Source organism: Heliangelus exortis, chromosome 2, assembly GCF_036169615.1.
Source record: "Heliangelus exortis chromosome 2, bHelExo1.hap1, whole genome shotgun sequence".
Taxonomy (NCBI): Eukaryota; Metazoa; Chordata; class Aves; order Apodiformes; family Trochilidae; genus Heliangelus; species Heliangelus exortis.
In genome coordinates, this window is record NC_092423.1 from 64033978 (window position 1) to 64052066 (window position 18089).

The window sequence follows — 18089 nt, forward strand, 5'->3', positions numbered from 1 at the left end:
GTGTCACTGGAAGGGAACTCTCTCATCAAGATAGAACTGTCACAACAGCTTGGAATTCTGGAAGAGGTGAGCACAACCTAGAAATCTGCCTTCACAGACCAAGAAGTGAACAGCTATGCTGAGGACCTGAAACAGAGGATGCAGGAGAATACACAGCATAGTCTTCATATTCTACATGCAGTATCTCCAGCATCAGGCAATAAACTGAATATGGTCTTTAAGGAATATGAATATGTTGAAGACAGAACAGTATAGTATAGTAACTTGGTTTATAGGAAAATAACAGACTCAAAGAAGTGCTAAATAGGCCTTAACATTGATCTGTTCAGGTCAAGTGGGTACTCCAAAATGAGTACTCTATCAGAACTGATGAACTGGAGGGAATGAACATAGAACACTGATCAGAAACTTAACTGAGAGTTTATTCCTTTCTGCTATTTACAATATTATCTTTTCTGGGGGTCAGATCAGGAAAGGTAACGAAGGGAGCCAACTGAACAGGCAGAAAACTGCTGCAATAGATAAAGAAGAAAACAAATGCTTACAGTGCTTCACATTGGCCTTCAGTGGCTGAACTGGTTCTGGGAATGACCAAATCAAAAGTCTCTGTGGTAATCACAAGGATCTGAGAGGACTTGACTTTACCAGTCTGGAAGGGAGAAGACAGAGAGGCTTTCTTGGGGTGGCTTTCTTAGGAGGATGGCCAGAGCTAGGTCAAAGACAAAGCAGACAGATTTGGCTGACTGCCTTCCAGCCCATTATACCCATTTGGTCCCACATCAGAGAAAGATTTCACTGCCTTCTCAAGGAGAAATTTTCCATAGTTCAAGCTCATCACCTCTTCCAGGTCTTAAAGAGCACCACAGGGCACACTCACTGAGAGGAAGGCTTTCTGTCACACTAACAAAACCTTTTACATGGTGTCAGAAGATGAAATTCAACCCCAAAGCAGGGGTATACGCAGGGTGTAAAACAGCCATCAAAGATACCATCAAAGCAAAGAGAAGCACAGCTTTTCATCCTGAAAATTCACAGCAGCAATTGGGCAGCTGAGAGTAAGTGAAATGACAAGAATTATCCACTTTATATACTCACTGAGCAGAAAGGGGAGTATGGCCCCTAATGAATATGTCTCTGGTCTCAAGTGGTAAGCCATGTGAATATCCATAATTGGAATGTGGCTGTGCACAATCACTCAAAGAAATAAAAAAGTAGGTTGCAACTTCATGCTAAATAATCAAAGTCTGCAAACTTGAACACTATATCTACTCATTTACTGTCTCCTTTGTGCTTAACAGAGATCTATTCCAATTTGTGCTTAATTGGATTACTACAGCTAATGGAACAACGAGGTGTTAAATATATATCTTTTTGTAGTCAATTAAGCTTAACTTAAAACCCACACAGGTATAAAGTTATGATTGATCAGTGCACAACACTAGTCAGCAGAAACCCTGCATGATGAAACTTATGAAAAATTCTTCCTGCAAATAAGCTGTGCCACTAAAGCTCCTGACAAAGCAGGATTTAGCTTATGATAAATTCCACAAAAATTACATTTCCTGCTCATTTCAGATAGGAAATAAATAAACCTAAAGTGATCTAGATGAACTGGAAGACAAAATAAATGAACAAAGGAAACATGCATAACCATACTTCATGGGAATCTGTAAACACTAAATTGTGATTTAAAATAACCTATGTGAATACTTGCATTTTTTTGCTTACTTGTTTAGCTTAAAGCATATATATGGCATTCAGACTCTAAAGCTTCAAGTAAATAATTTTGTTTACTTCATATTACCAAGAAATCTATTTATTCAGACATTTAAGAAACTAAAGGAGACGACATTCTTCATTAGAATAGAGTAGTCTTATTATCCCAGTTATTTCTAAATAAATTTTTGTGACTCTGAGGTGCTGTGAAAGCCGAGTGCCAGCAACATGTAAATCTCGGCAACCCCATCCTTCACAGAGTACATCCTTAAGTTCACACTAGAAAAGTTAAATCTTCCTTTGTGCAAAGGTGCTGCTGGGCCATGTGTGAGAACCAAGACCCAAAAGCAAAGGTTAGATTGACTTTTAGCTTTAATGTGTCCATCACAAAAAAAATAATCCAGAGCAATATTACTTCTGCAAGACCAACAGCAAGAAGAGCAGACCACAATACTTTACCACCAAGTTCTTAAGTTGGATTAATAATAATAATACTTATCTACAATCCACTAGACAAAAACTTGTTAGAAATATTTAATAGCTTGTTGAAAAGTCCCCATACTTAAAAGTATGCTTTTATCATCTAGCCACTTTTTTTTTTTTTTTACTTCCTCCTGCACAAATATGAAGAGCAACCTCACAGCCCTGGTTCCCCTGTGAGACAATGTGTACAAAACCTCCCCTTGAAAAACTAAACCAGTCAGAAGCTTGGAGAAAAGAAAGCTTGAGTGGGACATGGACAAGGTTTAGAAAATCACAAAGGCAGTGGATAAAGTGACTGTGGAACTGCTCTTTAGCAAATTGCACCATGTTTGAACTGGGGGACACCTGTTGAAACAAGTCAAAAACCGAGAGAAAAGATAAGAGTAATGTATTTTTTAATGTGATTGCTAGTGAACATCTGCAGTTTGCTGCCAGGCTGTGAGGGATGCAGACAGGATTTAATCAAAAGGATTCATGGATAACAGCTTTGTAAATGTCTATATACTTAAGGGGACATGGCAGACATCCCTAGTACTGTGGAAAGCATCAGAGGAATGGATGGCAGAAAGTGGCTTATGTGCTGTCCTTAAGCAGTACATGCTGTTGCCTCTGTTGAGGCCAGATGGGCCCTGCTGAGATCCACTCGGATACTGCTTGTGTTCTCTCATCTTCAAAAAGGTTTTGAAGTTCATTGTTTGAAAAGATAATGAACTTTGATTCCAGGACAGAGCATCAACAATTTACAGTGCTGTTCACAGACGTGTCACAGGCTAGAAGGACAGTTCACTACCATGACAGATGAATGCCTGAATTCTCAAGGAGAAATTTTCCATAGTTCAATCTCATCATCCCTTCCAGCCTTGAGAGGGGACCAGACAAAGTTCCCCTGCCTCTGGGTCCATAATTTGGGTTCCTGCCTGCCCCTGTACTCCTGTGGAGATGGACCTTTCACAGCTCTCCTGTGATGGACCTGGGAGCAGCTGGGCAAGGTACTGTTTGGGCTCCTCCCACCAGTGTCTCTCTGGACTCTTCTGTGGGTGTTTAGATGAGCTTTATAACACCACCTAACAGGTACAACTGCAGCCAGCCAGCCTTGAAATACAATGACTCTCCACCAGCTTTCCAAGCCCTTACACACAGATTTAATCTGTCACAGGTCATCTGTTTCTTAAAATAACCTGTGATGACCAATCCCCCTTCAGCATGTTAGAAATCCTCACATATTGCTTGCCATAAACCACATATAGTTATTAATGTTAGGTAAATCACATAATGAGCCAAAGGGCTATTGCAGGCTGCAGCCAATAACCTGTGCACATCCCTTATGCTTCAGCTTCAGCTGCCTCAGCAAGGTCGAGGCAGCTACTCAAGTGGTTAAAAAAAAAGCCTTTGTGTCTCAGCAAAATTGAGGCGTTACAGATCACAGCTCCTGATCTGCAGACAGACATTGCCAGGGGCCTCATCCGGCACCCAGCCCCAACAGAGCCTTTTCACTGATGCAGTAAGGCTCTGGATCTGCCTCCACAATTGCCATCCAGTTTTTTTCCTATCCTACTTTTGGAGTTTTTTTGTTTATTACCTCTCTGTTGGTCTTCTGTTCCGTTGAGTTGTTTTTGTGCTTCTTCAATTTTGTCTGCAAGAAAGAGAAGTTGTTATTAAAATACCCATATAAAAAAGGTGAGATTTTAAGAAGTCATTTACTGAAATCTGTCTTGAGCTATCTGCTTATACTTAGGAACAACACCATTCACCCATAAATATGCAGTACATCATGAGTAATACTGCCATATAAAATTTTATCATGTCTTACCAGCAAGGCTATTGACATGCTAAATTACTTGGAACTGCAGAAAGAAAAGCACTGGTATTGGATCTGCTGGCAGCAGCTAATCCCAACGTAGTTCCATACCATTTGTAATAATTTATGCAGTCAGGGGACTCTTCTGAATAGGTATTATGGTGCATTACAGAGCATTTTAATGTTTTTAAAAAAATGCTGTTAGAACGAGACAATACAGCATTAAACACGGTGATACAAAGAGCAAACAGGATTTGCTACGTGAAGCGACGGAGCCAATACTGTCACATGGGAGTAGCACAGGGTGAGCAGTAGACCCGTGTTTATTCTTGTGAAACTACCAAAAATTCACACATACACAGCAGGAGCAAAAAGAAGCCCTGAGTCTTCATGCTTACTGTGTCTGTAGCATATCACCTCCTGCCCTCCAAACACACTGGTGCCAGGAAGGGAACTGTGTTTCTACTGGTGTTGTGGGGAGGATCCCTTGGGAAGAGGGGAACCTCCTCCATGTGTATACATGTGCACATGCAGAGCAAAAAGCAAGAAAAGGGGCAGCTGGAGCAAATAAAAACTTGAGATAAGTTCTTTTTGGTAGCAAACAGTCTTCTGAGTGGCTTCAGGATAAGAGGTTCTGTTGGTAAGAAACAGTGGCAATGGGAGAGGCTGAGCTTGACATCAAACTGTGCCCTCAACAAGCAAGATCTGGGCTGGGAACATACCTTTCAGATGGAATTAATAATATTTCAAAATTGTAAAAGCTGTTTGTTTTTTTTGTTTTGTTTTGTTTTTTTTTTTTTGGGGTGGGGGGGTGGGAGTGTTTTTTCTGACATTAAACTGAAAGAATGTAAAGGTCCCTTCCATCCCAAAGCATTCTGTGATTCTTTAACTGGATTAATCCAAAAGCTCTCAGACTCTACTGGTACAACTCAAGAAATACCAAACTTCATGGCTAGCACAGGAGAAGGACAGCTCTGCAGAGTCCTCATCTCTTCCTTGCTGAGTGAGGAGGGCTTTATGTGTTCTGACTTATGATCACTGTTTCTATAAAATGCAACGTTTCTAGAAAACTGGCTTTTCTTAGACAGACTTCTAAAGCAGTTGTTTTAAGTTATTTCCTTAATATTTATGAGCAGAATGACTTATGTACACCAGAACCATTTGCTTTCCAATCATTTTCTCAGCAGAAGTAAAAAAATTTAACTGAAACGAGCACTTCTCATGGGTTCTAAGACTAAGTTCAGTTTGCTGGGGTTCTGCATTTTTACCTTTCAAAACCAAGTTCTCTATCTCACCAATGCTCCTGACTGCTGCTGAAGACAAGCAACTCCAAAAGAGAACAACCATTCACTATCTCTTTACCAACCCTCTTTTACGTAGCATTGCTTTAAACAGTGAAGACTTGATATTTAACATCCTCATGGATTTCAGGTGCAGCTGAAATACTGCATGTATCTCTAAATTTTTTGTATAGAATGGGCTGTAAATAACCATCTCTAGCAAAAATAAGAGGAACCATAACCAAAGCATGCTTTATACACATGTGCCACGAATGCTACTGGAGAAAACCATAAATAATGATCTCTGATGTTTTCCCACAGAGTATTGCTTTGAAGAAAGGTGATGGAATAAGGTGCATGACAGCTGAGGAAAGACATGAACACACAGGAAAAAAATAAACACCAACAAATTAACCCCGTAGATGGAGCTGTAAGATTTGTGAGAATGCAAGCAGCAATCAAAACACAGATCAGCTACCAAACCCACTTCCTCTCTGTTTAGAGATAGAATACTCACAAGATAGGGTGTTAATCTCTTGAGAGGGTGTAAAAGATTTGTCACCAACATTTATAGTTAAGTACACAAACAACTGCAGTTTCATTCTTAAAATAATTATCTTCATATTTCACATGAATACTACAATAACTGTATGCATTTAAATTCACAATCATCTTATTTTCTAGAGAAAAATTACTCAAGTATTTTGGAAGCATTTGATTGCCAGAAAGATTAAATGCTTTGATATCCTTTGCTGAAGTCTCTATTATTTAAAAATAAATACAATTTAAAAAAGAAAGTTCCTATCAGAAATTCACAACCCTTTCTATGTCAGACTGTAATTCCAAACAAAGAAACACAGATAACAGAAATAATAGCTAGGTAATCATACGGTTAGTGCACAGCCAGAAAATCTCCTGTGCTTCCTGCATCTCTTGATATGTTTTCCCCATCAAGTTATATTTATTCCATACATGTCTTCCTACCTATGGAGGTATCTCTGTGCAGAAGTTTCAAGCATCATCAACACACAAAAAAATTCAGTGTTGGTTCTGGAAACTGAGATACTGATTTTGACTGTAAATGAAGCACGGGTATTACTAATGTGGGTTTGCCTGCTGAACATTTCATTGGGAATCACATCCTCAACAGGACCATATCACACAGCTACCTGCATTTCTTACTGCACAGAGGCAGGCTAAACACTGTCATACGAAATTCACAGCAGCTGTTTCCCCATCTGCAGGGAAAATTTTTAAATGAAATTATGATTTTCATAATTATTTGTGAAATTATTGTAAAATAAAATCATTAAAATTATTAAGAATTGCATTATTTTAAATTAGCACCTACACATTTTTCAACTACAAATCCTGTACTGGTGACTAGTTTATGAACTGCCATGATTTAGGCTGGAAGGAAGAACTGGGTTATCCAGAACCACTACAGAGCTGGTGGGAAGAGCAGACTTCAAATCCCTCAGTTCAGTGGCACCAGACTGCAGCCCCCCTGGTCTTTCTGACAACTAGCATATGCAAACAATAACTCTTTAACTAACATAGACTTCATATTATGCTGCCATTTTCTTCTCTTGTGTCTCATTAGATTAGCCATATGTGAAAAAATCTGCAGAAAATTATTTCAGATAATGTACTGTATTCTTTCACGACTACAGTATAGGTTCTCTAATTGTACACACCTTTGAAAACTCTTTGTAGGCCAAAATACACTGCACAAAAATTATCATCAAAACTGCATAACCCACTATTAATTGCAAATATTAACCAAACTCACCTGATATAGTATTATTTCAGATTTAAACCTGTGATAGTGAAAACACTGTCTAATCCGAAAGCTTACGCTGAAAGATTTCTTTATCACTGGAATATTACTTGCTTTTACTAGGATAAAAATAATTTAACTAATGGAAATTTCTAATACACAGCAGGCACAGCATCCTCATTATTTCCCATAAATGACAGAACAGTACACATCTTGCCTAGTTTACTGTAAGACCTGTCCTAACGTCCCCCAGCTCCAGCAGCCTTCTGGACTAGCACCCATCTAGAAGCAAATGATGACAGTGACAGACAGACTGTCATCTATGATGGGAGACTTCTCACCAAGTGTTAACTAGAGGGAAAAAAGCAAAGTAGTAAAAAAACCATGAAAGTACCACATGTGCTGCTGTATGGAGAGGAGATTCCATGTGATAGCAGTGTATCAAGCCATGGAGCCAGCTCTTGGTTATCCCAGGCAGAGGTGTACCACAAAAAAGGGAAGCAAAGGTCACATCATATAATAGCTACATATAGATACAGATGTAGATATATATATATCTTTATATATATATATATCATGTAAAATGATACATAAATGAGCATACGTGTAAAATAAGATGAAACAACATAGATGCAAATGGCTTCTCTTACTCCAATATTAAAATCTTTTCACATTATTGTCCAACACAGCTCTCCCAGCAGGTATCTGCAATGTGGAAATATCACAAAATTCCTTGGGGTTTTAAACATATAATGTAACTGTGCTTTTTCAGATTGTGAGGAAGAAGATTGGCATGCAGTAAAATATGCTTCTTGTTTTACACGGCTCCTGCTGTGATAGATCATTAAATGGATACCAAGAGTCTAAGCTAGACAAGGTGGTGCTGTGATGGGTTTCTTAATGAAAAAATAAACTAGATTTTTCACCAGCTCTGCATTCTCTATTTTTGATCTTCACTGAGAGATATAACCCCATTAATTTTAACTATAGCACAAATAACGTATTTTATAAGGTTCGCTACCTTTTTTGAAAGACATCAGCATACTGACTTATACAAACTTGATCATGTTTATCTGTATTAGGAATGTTCAGGAAAAAACTTTAAAGGCCTTATTTATATGGTCAGATAAAGAAAAAAAACCACCCAAATCAAACAACATTTAGGAATTTCAGCAAGGAAAGAAGAAATATTGAGAAGTGTAACGTCTGCAAAATATGAAACCAGTAACTTCTGACAGCAATTTAAGAATCTGACAGCAAAAGACATCTTCTATTTGTGGGCTGGTTTGTGTCTTTTGTTTTGTTTTTTTGCATCTCTCTTGCTCACCCAACAGAGTCCCTGTGCCAATGTAACGAGGTAACTTTGTCCTGCAAAACAAGTTGCCCCGTACAGTGACAACACTGACAGGAATGGAGCAGCGGCCCCAGAGAATTACTTTTAAGCCACCAGAAAAGCTTGGGAGTAGTGCCTGGGAAACGCTAATTAACCTTAAGCAAGGTGACCAAACACAAATATTTTGCCTTGTATGTATTTTCAGATGTTTATAAAGAAAGCTTCTTGATGAAGACTCAAAACTGCTCTAGCACAGAAAAAGGGGGTTGGTTTATAATTTTTTTAAGCATCACATACCCTGCTTCTCTATAAGTAAAAGGAAAATCAACAAATTTACACCATACTGGATACTAGGGCCAGGCTACTTTAGCAGAACTTTAAAAAAGAAAAATTAGTAACCTGCCTGAAAGCCTTGGTTTTTTATATTCAAGTATTTAACCAAAACAGCTGGAAGGAAAATGTCAGCGTTTTCTTCCCTTCTGTGAAAAGCAAGAACAACTCTCGGGCCTTATGCCTGAGTCATCCTAAAAATACCTCCAGCAAAACAGATGGCAAAAGTTTTTCCTCTTGCTTTCTCAAAAAAATGCACTCTCTCTTACCTTACTGCATCAGAGAACATTTGAGAAGTAATTTTAAAAATCACTTTGCTTATTTTTCGGTGGATACAAAGACAAGACATCACTTGAATTATTTTTTCTTGAATTGACCATCTAGATAAATAGCAGAGAACCGCAGAGAGAAAATACTCTCCATCTGAAGTGCTTTTAATGCAATCAGTCTCTATATACTGTATTACCAAAAACAGAACTGTAAGGTGGGTTTCCTTTTTCTGAGGGGGGATGCACAGCCTGAGAAAACCCTGGTGAAAGTTCAACACACTGCATCTTCTATTGGTACTTAAATTCAAAGAGCAAGTTGAAAAGAGGCTGAAACCCCACGGGAAGTCTCCGTCTTCTGACTATTGAAACACACGGGGCTTTGCAGCTCACTGGATGGAAAGTGTTCCTGAAAGCATCAGAAGAGCACCAAGTCTAAAGACACAGATAGACAGACAGACAGACAGACAGACAGATAGATAGACAGACTAATAAATAGACAGATAGGTAGACTAATATATAGATTGATTAATAGATAGATAGGTAGGCAGATAGATAGATTAATAGATAGATAGATAGATAGATAGATAGATAGATAGATAGACTAATAAATAGACAGGTAGATAGATAGACTAATAAATAGACAGATAGATTAATATATAGATTGATTAATAGGTAGGTAGGTAGACTAATAAATAGACAGATAGGTAGATTAATATATAGTTCAATTAATAGGTAGGTAGATAGATTAATAGATAGATAGGTAGGTAGGTAGATAGATTAATAGATAGGTAGGTAGATAGATTAATAGATAGATAGGTAGGTAGATAGATAGATAGACTAATAAATAGATAGGTAGATTAATATATAGATCAATTAATAGGTAGGTAGGTAGGTAGGTAGGTAGGTAGGTAGATAGATAGATAGATAGATAGATAGATAGATAGATAGATAGATAGATAGAACACAGAAACACGTGTGCCTGATTGAGAGGAAGCTGTGATGCTTGGCTTTTCCCTTTCACAAGGAGGAGGAAAGGCTCTTTACAACCTGCTAAAACAAGAACGCTGTAGTCCTAATGCATTTTGGTTAACCAAGCCAAAAAGCAAGACTTCACTTAGCCAGATAATTAAAAGAAAAAAAAAAAGAAGGAGGGAGGGGAAACAGAAAATAAAGCCAGAGTCTTGCCTGTACAAGGAGCCCATTAGGTTAATTGTGGGCACAGTGAAATTGGCAGGATGCTGCCTCTTGCCCATCCTCAGGAGGAGCAGAGGCTCAGCACGCCTCTGCATGCAGCCGTCCCCACACAGCGGGACCTCCTCCAAACTCAGAACCCAAGAGGCAGAGCTGGGAGAGCAGATGCCTGTGAACCCCAGGCTTGCAGCAGGAAGGAAGGACAGCAACACCCCGAAGCAGGGGACCCCGCAGCCAGGAGATGCACAGGGGCCAGCAGACATTTGAGAACACCTTGGACGGCCCAGAGCTTCCATCTCTGCCTTCCTGCCGCAAAAAGAACGCTTAGGAGCTTGGCAAACAGCAGCAAAACACAGTTCAAGAAGCCCTTAGGATGAGGCACTCTTCTCCCTCTAATTTAAATCTACTTTTAATTAGAAACCACTTTTTGTCCTCACATATTTCCCTTTTCTAATTTAATGAGGAATGCTCAAGATTAAAAGTGAGAGATCAGATGAGGCAAAAACAGTCCCTGCATACTCACTGTAATTTCCCAGTGTGGGAACTTGGCAAGTTTTGGCTTATGGTTTGCTTCACGGTTTCTCCTCTCCGGGTTGGGGCTTAAGAGAATCACAGCACCATGGATTAGTGCCCTGCCAAGCACTGAGCCTGACAGCTGATAGCATGGGTGTCCCCAGCCTACCATAAATGCAAGGTAAACCAGATTAAACCTCAGTTTGTCTGATCCTACTGGGTTTGAAGACTGCTCATACAGCTCAAAGAGAGTGAAGGGGAAAAAGCCTATTAAAAATTAGGAAATGGGAATTTAAAACTCTTAGCAACTAGAAGGACGATGCAGCAGCCACTGTAATTTTAAAAACTACCAACTACTTTTTAAAACATCTTAAATGAGATTTTAAACATCTTAAAATGCTCTACTAGTCATTACAACCTTGTCTAATGAGCTGCTTGATCAGTTTTTTCAGGAAAATTTTATGCATTTTTATTTTAATGTCAACTTTGAATGCTCATCATACTCCCTGCCATATATAATTATTTGCATTTAAAAATGAAGAACCCATGACAGATATTTTACATAACCCCTTTGAAAACAGAAGATAAGAATCACCCTATTACTCCTCATCTCAAGAAAAAAAGAGGCTTGCATATTTGAGAATACAATCTGTAATCTGCAGATTAAATCAGCATCAGCAATGAACAGCTATACTGTATATACAACAAAACAGTCAATGGAGAGGTTGTACATAAACTGTACATATAATAGTTTTATCCTTGCCATCACATACATTACTTAAGCATGGCAAGGGCTCCTGATGATGTTGACAAGGTATATGTGCATAAATTACAGACACACTTTGCATATGGACGCAGGTTTGGTCCCTGTGTCAATAATTTACGACCAGGGAGCCTTCAATTTTTTTTATTTTTTTCCCCATGATTTGAATTTTGGCGATGAAGTCTTTAAACTCATTAAAAACTGAGCACACCAGGGTGGGAAGAAGCCTTTGGGACGGCTGCTGCTTCGCAGCACTCTCAGCAGAAGGATACAGGGAAACAGAGGAAGAATCTCTAGGGACAGGCAGAGCAACTGCCAAGCAAATAATCCAGAAAATCAGAAATATCTCCTGCTGGGCATCTTTTCACCCCGTGTAACCACAGTGCAAGGGTGGCACTTCCCATGGCTAGACCCTTTTCCACCTGCCCTGCAATGCCAGGGTGATCCTGGGCGTTCTCCTGAGGACCAGGAGCGGGGCCACCAGGGGCATCTCACTGACACCTTGTCTCCCTCCTGTAACAAAGCACAAACACAGGTGCTGATTGCAGTGCCATTTGCATAGCTCCTAATCAGCCACCCAGCACAATAATTACACCATTGCTATGCTGATGGCTGGAGCATTGTTCTGCCCTGACTGACAAATTCGAGCTGCATACCTAGGACAGGGTGATTATTATCAATAAAGTCTGCTTTATAATTACTTAACAGCCTCTAGGGCATTCACTGTTCCAGGCTCAACTCTAGGGCTGTTGTATTTTTTTCTATACCTAACCAAATACCAAGCTCAAAATTTAAACAGATTTTTTTTTTTCCCCCTTAGTGTTTATCCACAAGTAGCTCTAGTCCACCACCTTCTCCAAGCTGCTCCTATGAGCACCTTCATACCTTCTTATCTTCTGCATTGAGACAGGTAGGCTTACTGGCCTTTCATCTGATGTCCCCAAAACAGAAAAAAAAGTGGGGTTTCCGTTTTTGGTTTGGTTTGGGTTTTTTTCCCCAAGCCCGACACAGAAATAAAATAAATGGCCATTAAATACTTGTGAGAATTTTAAAAACAAAAATAATTTTAAAAACCACCTTTTCCATTCGACAGAAAATTATGTAAAAATAACATGTAGGGCCCAAAAGATTTCTTTATTATGTGTGTTTTCTCAAATACAGATCCTGTACCAAAGCACAGCAAGCAGTCAAGCCAGCCACTCCCCAGCCAAAGAGGGGAAAAAACTTTCCATCCATCTTTCCGGTACTCGGAAAGCATTTGTCCTCAACTCCAAGGCTGATGAGGGAGGGCTGGCCCAACACAAAAAAGACAAAACTGGTTCAACAGGTAGGGCAACATCAAGGGCTGGTGTTTCATCACCTGAGACAACAGCGGAGGCTTTCTTCAAGTTCTCCAAGGGGTCAAACTGCTCCGTAATTTCTTATTATTATTTCTGGAGTTCTTCAAACGCTACTGAGTTTACAAGGCATAAATCATGGAAGTAGATAAATTCAGCACTGACAAAACTGAAGTACCAACGACCCTGCTCAAAACCAGCTTAATTCTTAAGCTTAATACACCTTAAAAAAAACCCTCTCTGCTGAGATCCTGAAACCGTGATGGAAATGGTTTAAATAATTAGGTCTTTAGTAGGACTTTAGGTACTGAAGATACTTATAATTACCCGATATTATGATGGACAATAAATAGCCCTACTGGCCAAGAAAAAAATTTTGTTTTTTGATGACACTAACAGAAAATTAAGCCCAACATCTTGTCTCCAGCAGAAGCCAAGAGCAGAAGTCAAGGGAAAAGCAGAACAGGACATGCAGTAAGTCCCAGACTCTAAAAGCACACAGCTCTGAAACAAGCCATAGAAGCCATCCTTGCACCTCACAGCTCCCACTAAGTATTCCAGCATCCATCATTCATTTGACATCTCTTCAAACTGCAAGGTCTCATCTACTTAGACAAAAGTATTGCTCATAGAAAAGCATTTGCAAGTGCTATTCTGCCCTCTTTGGAGGTGAAGCTGAGGAAAAGAAGAGCTAGGAGGAACATGTCAGAGTAGATCCCAGTGTTCAAGATGAAGGTACTCCACAGACACACACTGAGACAGATACGTTTTCCCCTTCTCCTGCCATAAACATTCCTAATGTTTTACTTGCTTTTTGACAGCTAGTGAGTATACAGTTGTCTTCTCCACACAAATATATGACCCCAAGATCTCATGCCTGAGTGTTAACAAGCAACTCAATCTAAATGAAAAGTCAGAATATTTTTCCTGTGGACATCACTTTGCATTTACCCGCACTGAATTTTATTTGTCAGTTTAGAATACGGTTGCACAGCAACCTAATATAATTTTGAAATCCTCTGCATTTTCGTTTTCATCTTCATCTTCACCTTCATGGTAACTCCACCAAATCAGCAACGCTGCCACTCCAGTATGTGTGCTTTTCCCTGGATCACTCAGAAGAACAGGAATTGACACTCGTATATTTTTATTAACTGTAAAACAGCCAGTAGTGTTTGTCTGCTAAGAAACAAGCATCGACTGCAAAATGTGTAAATATGTGCCTCTCAATAAATTTACACACAAGACACTTTATTTCTGGGGTGAGTTAGGGGATTTCACTCAATATTCTTTCTTCTTTAAAACCCTGTCCTTAACTGTGGTTTCTCTTTAAAATCCAGGGAATGTATCACTGTGTTTATCACCCCCAGCCATCTTTCCTCACCACCTCCTGTCAGCATTGGAGCATCTTCATGCATATGCCTTAAAACTGGATTGAGTCTCAAACACCTTAGGACTTCTTCCAGACCAATGGCCAGCTACCTCTGCTCATCCTTTTCCTCCTGGCTCTCTACATCACTTTCTGAGCACAACATGCCAGCATCTGTTTCTCCAATAAGTTATCTCTAAATTTTGATGCTATTTGGTAAAATCACTTCAAACAGGCCCTTGCCATCACAAAATCACCTTCAAATTAAAAAATCCTTCTTTAGGGTAACTATACAATAAATGCAAACTGAAAACTTTTCATTACTTTAACTACTGTATCTCAATTTTTTCCTTGTTCGTTTTTCCAAGAACTTGGTAGGTTTTAAATTTACAAGCCAAAGCATGTGAGTACAGTCCAACATATGAACAGTCCTAATGGCATCAGCAAGTCTTAGTGCTAAAAAATCCAAAATCCTAAAAATCCACAACTAACTTGTTATGCAAAACCTTGCTCTGTGAACTTTTCAAGTTTATTTTTCCATAGCAATCTTCTATTTTTGCTCTCATTTTTTTCATATGACAAATGAAATGATACTAGCTGCAGCTTTAAAGTGAAAAACAGCAAAAGAAGCTAGACTGACAAAAAGAAAAATGTCTTTGAAAAACTAGTCAATACAAGCTGAGGTAGGACCAGGCATACCTGAAACACAAAACTTTAGCAAAGGAACAAAGAGATATTTTCTCATTCACTGCATGCTCCAGCCATGAACAGCCAGTCTAAGAGGCTTACAAGGAAAACAGCCCTTGGCAGATCATGTTCTCTTCTCAGGGGAGACACAAGTTGGGGGTGGAAAATATACATCTTAAGGTAATATTTCACTTCAGTGACCTATTTACTGTTCTCTACCTACTTCCACCCTCCCCCAGGACCTGAGGAGAAAATGAGATGTTGAGTAACCCACTGAGCACCTGGTGTTCTCCAGTGGTGAGCTGTTCCCATCAAAGATGGTGGAAGCAAGGACAAACTATGTCTCAAGAATACATGCACACCCTCCTCAGGGTTAGGGTGACCCTAAACAAAGCAAGGAAGTTTTGGGCCCCTGACCTTAAATGATCCACGCTTGCCAGACACTTCCCAAACTACTACTCTGGGAAGAAGGAGGCCATTTGGCAGGCATGTTTCAGAGAAAATAAGATACAGAAGAGAGATATTCTGTACCAAAAGGAAAGAAACAAATGGATCATATATTCACCAATACACTCCCAGAAAACCGCAATGAGCTGAAATAAGAAGCAATGCTTTGTTATTTTACTACTTTTAAACCGTATCCTTCTCAAAAGAATACTTTTGAACAGGTTAGTACCTGCTATAGCAGAGGAAGTTCTACCTGAGCCAATGTGGTTTTGGAGCCAGTAGGAGTACCACAGACATGGTATTTTTTCTCAGACAACTTCAAGAGAAGAGTAGGGAACAGAACAAAGGTCTTTATGTGACATTCATTGACCTCACTGAAGCTTTTGACACTGTGAGTACAAAGAGCCTGTGGCCAATCTTGGAATGTCTGGGGTGTCCCCTAAGTTTCTCAAAATGATCATCTTGCTACATAAGGATCAGCAGGGACAAGTCAGATATGGTGATGCACTCACTGAATCCTTCCCAATAACCAAAGATGTGAAACAAGGCCATGTTCTTGCACCCACTCTATCCACAATCTTCTTCAGCACGATGCTCCAAAGGGCCAGGGCAGACCTCAATGAAGAAAATGGCATTTACATCTGATATGGTACTGATGGGAGCCTACTCAACCTAAGGCCCACACCAAGACCCTAAACCCCCATGTCCCAGAGTTGCTTTTTGCTGATGATGCCACCCTCGTTGCTCACACAGAAGCAGCTCTGCAGCGCATAACATCCTGCTTTGCAGATCTTTTTGGGCTGGAATTCAACCTGAAGAAGACAGAAGTTCTTTACCAGCCTGCACCACAGGAAGACTTCCATCATCCCCACATCACCACAGGCAAATCAGAGCTTAAGTCAGTCCAGCAGTTCAGCTCTCTGGGATGCATTATTTCCTCGAATTCCAAGATCAACAAAGAGATAGACAACAGATTAGCAAAGCCATACAGTGTATTCAGAAGACTTCAGAAAAGAGTCTGGAGCAATAAACACCTGAAGAAAAGTACAAATATGAGTGTCTGCAGAGTCACTGTACTGTCTACTCCTCCATATGGGTCTGAATCATGGGTCATCTACTGCCACCACCTGCGACTCCTTGAATGCTTCCATCAGTGCTGCCTCTGCATAACCCTAAACACCCACTGGGACTGACTGTGTGACCAATGTCACTGTCCTTGAACAGGCAGGGGTCACCAGTATGGAGGCCACGATACTGAGGACACAGCTGTGCTGGTCAGGGCACATCTCCAGGATGTAGGATCACCACCTCCCTAAGATTGTGCTCTGTGGTGAACTTGCACCGGCTGCCATGACAGAGGAGCCCCAAAGAGGAGATCCAAGGACTCCCTGAAACAATCCCTCAGCTCTGGCCCTACTGACTGCCAGCAGTGTCCACTCTGGCCTCCAGTCAGGAGACATGCAGACACACCATCCATAACTGAGCTGCTGCCTCCTTTGAGAACACAGCGGAATCAGTCTCGAGGAGGAAAGACAGCGTGCCTTGGCTGTCCCCTCAGAGGAGACTGTGCTGGGCCTTTTGCAGCCGCACTGCCTGTCCTGCATTGGCCTCATCAGCCATCAGTGTGCTTGCACCAAGCGTGGGGAGAGAGAGCCCTTCTGAAATCTTCATTCTCAAAGCCAAGCCATGAACTGATGAATGAACTTTTAAACAATGATTAGACATGAGTGACCAAGTTGCTAACCATTAATTGAAGTAGAAATTGCAAGTGTACCTTGAAGAGCACCCACAGCACACAGCAACAAGCTTTACACCACAACCCTCTGGCACTGTAAAACTTCAGTGCCCTTATTCAGGGGCTCAGTAGCAGCTCAGCCTTATAAGACAAAGCTGTACAAAACCAAGGCCAGATGACAAACACCCACAATATTAGAAACTGACTCTTGTCACAGACACACACCAGCCATTTTCAAGCTCCCCTGCTCCTCTTCCTCAACTGTAAAATGTAGGATTTTTGCCTGGAGCAGGACTGTGCTGATCCCGAGGCACTTGTTAAAACCTGTCTGTCTCCAGTGCAGCCAGCTCGCTCCTTGTCTCTCTCCTTCATCCTGCCTGCTCCAGCTGGCCCCGGGGGACTCTGCTCCTGCTACTGGCTCCCTGCTGCTGGTCCCACCTGCAGGCACCCTGCCCACCCCAGCTCACCCCTAAGGGACAGCACTGCCCTGCCCCTGACTGATGGAAAAAAGCAAAGACTGCTCAGATCGTGTTAGTCTGGTAAAACAAAGCAGAAGCAAAGAACCCAGCATGATTTATAAGCACTGCTGATGGAACAAAAATGTTCTGCAGGAGTCCCAAAAGGTATCTTCTGCAGCTGAATTCATAGGCAAAGGGAATAAAATAGTGAAAACTTTAAACATTCCTCCAAAGTAGAATCCTGGCCAAAATTTGTTTCTTTTTCTTTCTTACTGGGGGTGGCAATTATTAAAATATTTACCGTGTGCTCTGGGTGGTAATCAGTATCAAATGCAAAGAAAAACATTTCATAGCTCTCTCTTTCACTCCCCCTCTCCAAGAATTACAATAAACTTCTCCCCGAGAAATAAAAGAAATTAGGCTGAAGTATCTTACTGGCATTCCTTTTTTGATTATCTCCAAGATACCCTTGGACAACAAATAAACTCTTCAGAAAAACATCCTGGAATGTTGACACTGCAAATTTTCATTGAAAAAAACAAACAAACCTAGTTATTCCAAGAGTCTGAGAAGGTTTTGTTTAGTAAATAAATAATAGGA

At 40.4% G+C, this 18089-nt stretch overlaps 1 protein-coding gene across 15 annotated transcripts in view; it reads right to left on the reverse strand.

The window, feature by feature from the left end:
* Positions 1-18089, reverse strand: part of HIVEP1 (HIVEP zinc finger 1) — a 127281-nt gene that overhangs the window by 46656 nt on the left and 62536 nt on the right. For all 15 annotated transcript variants that reach the window (XM_071736436.1, XM_071736435.1, XM_071736437.1 and 12 more), the window contains one exon: positions 3779-3832. In XM_071736436.1, coding sequence (XP_071592537.1) covers positions 3779-3832 — 54 coding nt within the window. The remainder of the gene's footprint in view (positions 1-3778; positions 3833-18089) is intronic.